Genomic DNA, 9,472 nt, shown 5'->3' with positions numbered 1-9,472 from the left:
CAAAGGGGATGAGCGGCCTCTATTTTGTGGAAAAAGTGGAGACCCTGTAATGTGCAGCAAAATTATAGAGATGTTCTTTCCCTCAGTTCAAATGAGTACGGTGCTGAGGTCTGCTGGTGACACCAGAAAGAATGAACAAGCCAACCAGGAAGTTGCAAAGAAAAGCGTCTGGACTTCTTTAAGTTACTTGAAGACGTTTCACCTCTCATCCGAGAAGCTTCTTCAGTTCTAAGGTCAAATGGTGGAGAGTCCATTTGACCTTAGAACTGAGGTCTAAGGTCAAATGGACCTCAGACCGAGCGTTAAGGCGTCTGGGGAGTTCCCTCCCCAGACGCCTTAACGCCCACTCACATCCTGGGCCATCTGACCTCAGGAATTCGCATGATAAGGTGGGGCCAGGTTTCACAATGAGCTCACCCGAAACTCTGGCTGATTGGGACCCACACCCAGTTTCACACCTTGGGTCAGGCGATTAGAGGATCATCAGGGGGTCCTTTTGTCCTCTGTGGGGGGAAACTCCCACTAGGTTTATATCTGGGACTCTCCACCATTTGACCTTAGAACTGAAGAAGCTTCTCGGATGAGAGGTGAAACGTCTTCAAGTAACTTAAAGAAGTCCAGACGCTTTTCTTTGCAAGCTCTTTTGACTACGATGACCTGGATGACTGAGAACCTTCACAGACATACCAACCAGGAAGGCTCCTCTGTGGAGGATTTTGAAGCTGTATTGGTGAGAACACACTGAACACGCTTTTTTTGTCTTTTTTTTAACTTTACTACTAGAAGAATATAATCTATCATATGAGTAATCATTCTAGCTGAGATTTGTACCTTTTAGTTTAGCCAAAATCTTTTAAGTGAGTAGGATTTCCGGATGGTAAGTAAGTCTGCTATGAGCCGTCCAGCCTAGTGCACTATTAGGAGTATACTACTTTTTCAGAATCGCTCTGACACAGGATATTGCGAGTTTTGAGAGTACTGTGTTTCTAGAGATTTGTTGGATGCTGAAGAACTTTTTCTGATAGAAAAATGACCACAACATTCCAGACAGTGTTTTTCAACTGCGGTCAAGTGAGCCCTCACTTACGAAGTCACAGTCAAGCTAGCCGCACCGCCAGCCGCACCGAAAATGTTGTTGCGCTACTATTACGCATATTACGGTATCGGTGCCGACTGGCTTAGAAACGCAGTCTTTTGTGTCCTGGGACTATTTTGCTTCACAATCCACTCCCAGTTTTGGTTTATCTCCACTTTTCCCCCTGTGATCCACAGCCCAAATTACTGTATGATTCAGAGAAATTTAACAATAAAATTTACACAATTTACTCTACTGTACTTTTAATCTCCTCATTTTTGACCTCAGATTACAGGAAAACTATAAGAGGTGACACAGATATTTCACTGGATTCTGAATCTAGGCCATCTCCACTCTGCACCCTGTCATCCACAGCAAAAATTACTGTACGGTTTTTGAGAAAATTGATAGTAAAATCTTCCTATTTTTCTTTACTGTACTCTACATATTGACATCTTTGAGCTCAGATTACAGGAAAACTGTAAGAGGTGACACAGATATTTCACTGGATTCTGAATCTAGGCCATCTCCACTCTTCACCCTGTGATCCACAGCAAAAATTACTGTACGGTTTTTGAGAAAATTGATAGTAAACTTAACACAATTTACTGTACTGTACTCTATATATTCTTATCTTTGACCTCAGATTACAGGAAAACTGTAAGAGGTGACGCAGATATCTCACTGGATTCTGAACCTAGGCCATCTCCACTCTGCACCCTGTGATCCACAGCAAAAATTACTGTACGGTTTTTGAGAAAAGTGATAGTAAACTTTGCACAATTTACTCTACTGTACTTTTAATGTCCTCATCTTTGGCCTCAAATTACAGGAAAACTGTAAGAGGTGACGCAGATATTTCACTGGATTCTGAATCTAGGCCATCTCCACTCTTCACCCTGTGATCCACAGCAAAAGTTACTGTACGGTTTTCCAGAAAATTGATAATAAAATCTTCCCATTTTACTGTACCGTACTCTAAATATTGACATGTTTGAGCTCAGATTACAGGAAAACTATAAGAGGTGACGCAGATATTTCACTGGATTCTGAATCTAGGCCATCTCCACTCTGCACCCTGTGATCCACAGCAAAAATTACTGTATGGTTTTCCAGAAAATTGATAGTAAACTTAACACATTTTACTGTACTGTACTCTATATATTCTTATCTTTGACCTCAGATTACAGGAAAACTGTAAGAGGTGACGCAGATATCTCACTGGATTCTGAACCTAGGCCATCTCCACTCTGCACCCTGTGATCCACAGCAAAAATTACTGTACGGTTTTTGAGAAAAGTGATAGTAAACTTTGCACAATTTACTCTACTGTACTTTTACTCTCCTCATCTTTGACCTCAGATTACAGGAAAACTGTAAGAGGTGACGCAGATATCTCACTGGATTCTAACTCTGGGTGACCCCCACTCTGCACCCTGTGATCCACAGCAAAAGTTACTGTACGGTTTTTCAGATTGCTGTGTTAACAGAGTATGTCAAAGGCTAAGAATATATACTGCCTAAAATAATATCAAATTTATACAACAAATTACAAAATTGCCACATCTGCTGTTATTGCCATGTGTTAGATTGAGCATTATTTAGTCATAGAAAATACATATCATTGAAATATCATCAGTAAAAGAAATACTCTCACTATGTAAGACATGTTAGCAAATTCAGTTAATAAATATTGTATCAAGTCTATACAGATGTTTAAAGGCATAATTTGTTTGTTTCTTTTGGCTTACAAATGTGTTTGCCTTTAACATAATTTACATTTCATTTATACAGTTTCACAGATGAAAAAAAAAAAAATAGGTTTCCTGAACTGTTCTTCATGGCCCAAATTTTGAATCCTTTTGAGGGTGATGCATTATTCATGAAGGTGGGCAATTTGTTCATTGATCTCTGACCCTCGCTGACTATGACGCCTCCTAATTCTGCTTCCAGCCTTGCTGGTTAATTTGTTCTTCCTTTTGGCATCCCTGTCACCGATGCTGTCACCAGTTGTACACAACATCTCTGTTTGTCCACCAGTCTAATCTGTAATTCAGGTGAACCCAGAATTACATGTATCTTTGTAATGTTTCAAAAAATATACACTATTTGTTGATGGGCATTGTCACACTTTTCTTTCCTTTATAAGTAAGAATCTCTATGGTTTTAATGACAATTCATATACAGATTGTGGGGGACATTTAATTCAACACTCAAAAAAGTTCCTCATCAGCAGACTGTAGTACAATTTCAGCCCACCGTTAATAAACCCATCCAATGCAGGGTTATCAGAGAAATTATGCAAATGTTATGTTTTTATGTACTGGTAATCTATTTATCATTTATCATGATTCCTGCTCTGATGATTACTTCCTTCTACTTCTGTAATTTTAATAGATAAAGGATGTTGAACATTAAGCTCCAAACAGGATGAATGAGAAAGACCACAGTGGAGAATCATGGATGTAGTAAAATAATACATGCAGTTTTTTTTTTTTCATGGTGGAGGAGCAACTTCTGATACTATCTTAAAGAAAAAACACATCAAATTGAAGATCTGAATCTGAATATTACTTTTTCATTTACAATAATTATAGTACTATATTCCTTTGCTGAATATTTTTTCCCTTATAAAACCGTCATTACATAGTGATTCTTTTCAAAATATTTTGTAACAATGTGTGTTAACAAAGACATACTGAAATTTCAGTCTTGTTATGTAATTGTTATGTTTTAATTAATTTATGATTCGTTAGAATGAGGAAGACGTTGTTGCGCCAAAGTCTCCACAATCTGTAGGAAATGTACCTTTACCTTCAAGAAAAGAGGTAATTATTTGTATTTTATTCAGTATTACATTGTGTTGCTTTGGAAAAACATTAATTTGTAAAGAAACGACATCGCTTTCTCTTCCCAGGATGCACTTCAAAAAACTGCAGAGAGCGGCATCCATACCCCAGACACACAATCCCTCGAGAGTGACTCTAAATCTTCGTCTTCAAATGCAAATGCTAAGGTAATTTCATAACTTTCGCTGTTTTTAATACACAACAGAGAAAGAAAACACAGAGTTTATATGTTTGTTAAACACTATCAGCATGTAATTATTATATTAAAAATTTCAATTATTTTGAACTGTAATCCAAAGTTTACATTTAAAGTTAAAATCTTTTTGTGATGATCTTTCGAGGTAAAATAAATATTTCTTAGTCATATTCACTTACTAAGACAAATTTACTAAGATAATGTGAAACTTGTCCTATGGGTTCGTTAGTGAAATTGTAACATAATGATGCTGTTGGATTTTCATAGAGACACTGTAGTGACAAACATTGAAAGTGTTTATATATATTTTTTAAAATGTATATCTGAATGTTGCAGAGGAATGGATCTGATGAATCAGCTAAAGTCAACACAGACAGTAGCACTTCAGAAGAAAAATTTTTCACATCTGGTTTGCCACAGCAGAAAAGTTTCTTTTTCATAAATGAGAATGAATGGAAGGAGTTACGGCAACATCAGTCAGGAAGACTATTTAAAGGACTGCAGTGGACAAATATAATTGCCAGTGGAATCAGAACCCTTAATCCGTACTGCAGCTTTGGATTTCGGAGACACAGTGTGAAAAAACTCTCTTCAAGATCAAAGGCACCGGTTTTCAGGTGTGTGGGGTACTGCAGATTTCAGGACTGCCCTGTCACTGTGGCTGTGGTGGTTTATGACGAAGAGACACTGAAAGCAGAAGTCGTTTTCAAAGGAGGTGAGGTCTGCCATAATAACAAAGAGCTGAAAAGGCGGCCTGTGCGTGCACAATCACGTCAAAGTGCTGGAGAACTCCTCAAAAACAAATTACCAAGGAGCTTGTACTTGGAGTCTTTACAGAAAGTGCCACAAAAGGTGATCCAATCTGGCAACAGGGATGATGCTCCAACAAAAGAAGTGTTGAAAAACATTGCATGGTCTGAAAGAAAAGCCACTAGAGCAGATCCCAACGAGTTGATTAGCTTACAAAAGATAATTCAACAGTATCAGGACACTGAAAAGGACGTACTGCAGAAGATTCTGATGCATCCAAAGGGCATAATGCTGTGGTCTAAGAAAACCTTGTCAGTTTTTCATCAAAGATGCAAAGAAGACATTGTGTACTTTGATGCCACTGGAAGTATAATAAGAAAAGAAAGTGCTGGAACGCCACCTTACTATGTGTATGAGTTGGTTGTCAGAAACCCATCCAAAGGTGCTTCTCCTCTTCCAGTTGCTACATATGTCACATGTGACCACACTACAGCTTCTGTGACATACTTCTTGCAGGCCTTTCAGACTGATCTGGTAAGAGCATTTGGTAATCGGGCCTACAACAGGCCTGTCATGTTCATGTGTGATGGATCCCTGGTACTCCTCCGATCCATTTCCATGACATTCTGCAGAACAAGTCTAGAGGATCTGCTGCAGAAGTACTATGTCTTACTCACTGGCCAGCATTCAGCACAGCAATTCAACATTCCCATTCTTCATCGATGTTTGAGCCATGTCATGAAAAATGCCAAGGACCTTTGTAAAAAACAGTGAGTACATTTATATCAATAATTAAAAAAGAATACAAGATTTGTAATGTAAAGGTCTCACTAACAGTGATTTCATTTGTTCATTTTCCCAGCATTCCAGAGAACTACAGGCTTGGAATGCATGTGTTTGGGCTCCTTGCATGCTGTGATAACTTAAAAGACATGGATGATGTTGTCCATAGTGCAGCAATAGTGTTTTGCAGTCCTTGTAGTGGAAGGAACGTAACAAAACACTACAACAACTTGAAAATCCTTATGCAAAAACGGGGGACCCTGGATTTGGATGAGAAGACTGTGATTGCTGAAGATTACAAGGTTAGCTAAGATTTATTTTTTAAGTAACCATATTAATAACTTTTTTACTTGTGTCTGTCCCAAATGTGTGTCACGTTATTGTGGTTTAAAATATATATATTTAAAATAATATTTTATATAATTAATTTGTCTTTGGTTTGATAACTTGCTGAATACAGATATATATCTGTTTTACAGACTGATGTTCAGAATGCCCCTTTGAAGACCCATTTCCAGGCAATTGTTGACAATGCAACACTGGACTGTGAGGGCGAAAGAAACATCTTTCATGCACCCAAATTTATTGCCGGTCTGGTAAATCACCTTCTACCACATGCAACTTTGTGGTCATCAATGATGCTCGGTACGTTTTTTTATTTGTTGTATTACTATCTTAAATTGTCAGTTATTCATTAAATGTTGAATTATCTATTTTAATTATGTTTTTTAATTACTTGTATTCTCCTTAGGGGATCTTGGACGTCATGGTACTGGTCCTGCTTACCAGCAGCTCAGTAAACTCTATGGTGACATTCAGCAATCCAAGAACCAGGTATCATAGCGAGAAGAATAAGTGAAAAAGAAACATAAATTGTACATAAATTTACAATACATAGATACTGATTTAAACAATGTACTATTGCATTTAAGAATTTTACACAAGACAATAGAACCCAAGGAATCATGGAGAAAAGCCAGTGGGATTTGAAAAAAATCCGTATCCAGAGAAGGAGACTGACAAGGCTTGATGACTTTGTGGAAATTTATCAAAAAATGCACGATGCCCTCCTGCTTGAATATGCAGACATGAAAAAATCAAGACAAAAGGTATGAATAACTTCCTAGTAATGAAAATTGTGTTTTATACAACTAGAACAAGAAACTAAGAAAAAGTGAAAACATTTGGCTATGACTATAGAATTAAGAGATGATAAAATAAGTAAGCATTAAAAGTATGTATGTGTAATCAACAGTCTTTTCGCGTGGAAATGGAGAAATGGAAAGACAAACGCATTAAACGAAAAGGTGTGTACGTGTCACCGTTACTGACAGAACTGCCACTGAAGAAAAAGAAAACTGAGGTAAGTCATCATGTTCCCATTATTTTCAATAATTAAACCTTGTAATGTCCTCCTGATTGCCATACTCCTTTTGTCCTCTGGGGTAAAGCGTCTGCTTTGACTTGATAAAGCATGAATTATAAATTATCATCCGTCTCCATGTTTCAATGTTTTATCAAACTGTATTCCAACTGATTACCTGAAATCTTTATGTGTTTTGACATTGTATTACACCTAGGCATGGGCCTTAGTGAACCCCCACTTTAATGCCAAAAAATGCATGTCCATAGGTGACATAAGTGCAGGAGGAAGCTCAGGTTTTTTGCTTTTTGCTGGTCACACCATGTACAGCTTTGTTTTCAGCAGTTGTAGGCCAAGGGCATATGAATTAAACAAGCTTTCAAGGCTGATTAATTGTCTTTTGGAGACCTACTGTATTAAGCACAGCTCGCGTGCCCTGACTGCAAGCAAGTTTGCAATCATACACTAGCATGTTCTCTGTACGGCTGGACCGGGCATCACATACTGATGATGTTTTTATCTCATAGTTCCTCTGTTTACTTGGGACGTAATGTTGGACAGAGTCCTTTAAGGGGACTAGGCACCCATACACAGTCATATCAGTTCCTGTGTGTTACACCAACAGCAGGACAGATGCTCACTCGTTACATACATCTCAAATCAGAACAAGTTTGTCTCATTCATGACCATATTCTTTTGTATATTATATTCTATTATATAAAGTCATTCAAAAATGTTATCTGTTAACAGGTAAAAGGGAAGACCACTGTTCAAACCTTTAAACAGGAACAGCACAAACAATATGATGCTCGTCAAAACCAGGTATTTTTAGAAATGTTTTGAATGTCTACATTTATGTTTTGTGTGTTATTGTCATAAATGACTCTGAAAATTGACAAGTGTCTATCTTTGTAGGATGAGAGCCAGGAACAAATAGCCGTTTGCCAAAAAATAGCAACATACATGGCTAATAAAGCATCGGTCACAGTATGGAAAGGAGACTTATGTGCCTTCAAAGTGGATGCAATTGTTAATGCAGCTAATGAAAATCTCTCTCACATGGGTGGACTTGCAAAGGCACTGTCTGCTACTGGAGGACATACTATCCAAGCAGAGAGTGATCTCTTCATTGCCAAAAATGGCAAATTAAAGGCTGGACAAGTTGCAGTTACCACAGCAGGCAGACTACCTTGCATGAAGCTGATTCATTTGGTAGGCCCGTGTCTGCAGACTGACCCCACAGTGCACATGATATCCCATGCAAAGAAACTTTTAACTAAAGGTATTTCGAACGTCATGACATGTGCAGAAGAGCAGAAATTTTCCTCTGTTGCCATTCCAGCAGTGAGCTCTGGAATATTCAACTTTCCAGTCTCAATTTGTGCTGATGTTGTGGTCACCACAATCAAAAAGTACATTGACCATAAGAACCCCACAAGTCCTCCATTTGAAATACACCTGGTAAACAACGATGATCCAACCGTGAAGGAAATGGAAAGGGCCTTCAAAGAGATCCTTTTGGAGCCACTCTCTGATGTCAGGAGGACAGTGAGTACACCCATTTTTTTTCCTTAATAAAAAAAATTACTTAAAATGATCACAGCAGTAACAAATATTTTCTTTAAAATTCAACCCACAAATCAAGGGGCCAGAGGATTCTCCATCTACACTGGAAAGGACAGAGCACCTTGAGAGAAACACAACCGGTCTGACAAAGGACACTGCATCACAGGTGATGTTTCACAAACAAACTCTAATTCAATAACTATGTCATCTGTTTGAAAAACCAAGTTTGTTTGTACATATTTTTGTAATTATATATTAGATTTTATTATATGTATGTGTTGATGAAGTAAAAAAAAAACATACCACAGAAAAATGACAAATGTCAGTCCAACAATAAATGTAACTTTTACATGTTACTGTCCTTAATATTACAAAAACAACAGTAACTGACTCAATTTTTAATTTCTTAATGTAGTTTAACATCTCAAATAAATTACATTAAAATCTATGTCAAATTTGGAGATGTTTTCGTGTTGTTGCGTTAGGTACATAAAATACTTTTAAAAATTAGATTTAAAAGCGTTGTAATCGATTACAATGAATGTTCTCATAAGAAGAATTATTAGAATTTATTTCTATTGTCTTGTTGAAACACAGGTCGCATATTTGTGGAAACAACAGGAAACGGAAGTTGTTGTTTCTGTGGTCCCATCTCAGATTAGAGGTAACAACTTTGTCATACGTCACAGTGAGTTCCTGACCCTTAGACCACACAGCTGGCTTGTTGGAGAGGTATGTAATCCAGTTATTTTAAAAAAAAGAAAAAGAAATGCATAAGGTTAACGTTAAAGCTGGGGCAGAACATTAGTTGTTCCCTACACATTCAGTAAGTACTGCTTTAGATCGACATTCCAGGCATATCCTCATGACTGAATACTGAGTATATGTAA

General features: G+C 37.5%; 1 protein-coding gene across 1 annotated transcript; it reads left to right on the top strand.

Annotated features, from left to right (window-relative positions):
• Positions 1 to 661: 661 nt before the first annotated feature.
• LOC102800109 (uncharacterized) lies at positions 662 to 9,372 on the top strand. Its single transcript, XM_087842384.1, has 13 exons — positions 662 to 730; positions 3,832 to 3,903; positions 3,993 to 4,091; positions 4,457 to 5,640; positions 5,733 to 5,955; positions 6,133 to 6,298; positions 6,405 to 6,487; positions 6,586 to 6,762; positions 6,909 to 7,016; positions 7,767 to 7,838; positions 7,932 to 8,564; positions 8,662 to 8,748; positions 9,180 to 9,372. Exons 1-13 carry the CDS (start codon positions 662 to 664, stop codon positions 9,357 to 9,359), a joined length of 3,153 nt encoding a protein of 1,050 aa, XP_087698510.1. The 3' UTR covers positions 9,360 to 9,372.
• Positions 9,373 to 9,472: the final 100 nt, after the last annotated feature.

Source organism: Neolamprologus brichardi, chromosome 6 (genome assembly GCF_056152115.1).
Source record: "Neolamprologus brichardi isolate AB-2024 chromosome 6, ASM5615211v1, whole genome shotgun sequence".
Classification (NCBI taxonomy): domain Eukaryota; kingdom Metazoa; phylum Chordata; class Actinopteri; order Cichliformes; family Cichlidae; genus Neolamprologus; species Neolamprologus brichardi.
This window is presented reverse-complemented; position numbering and strand designations above follow the sequence as displayed.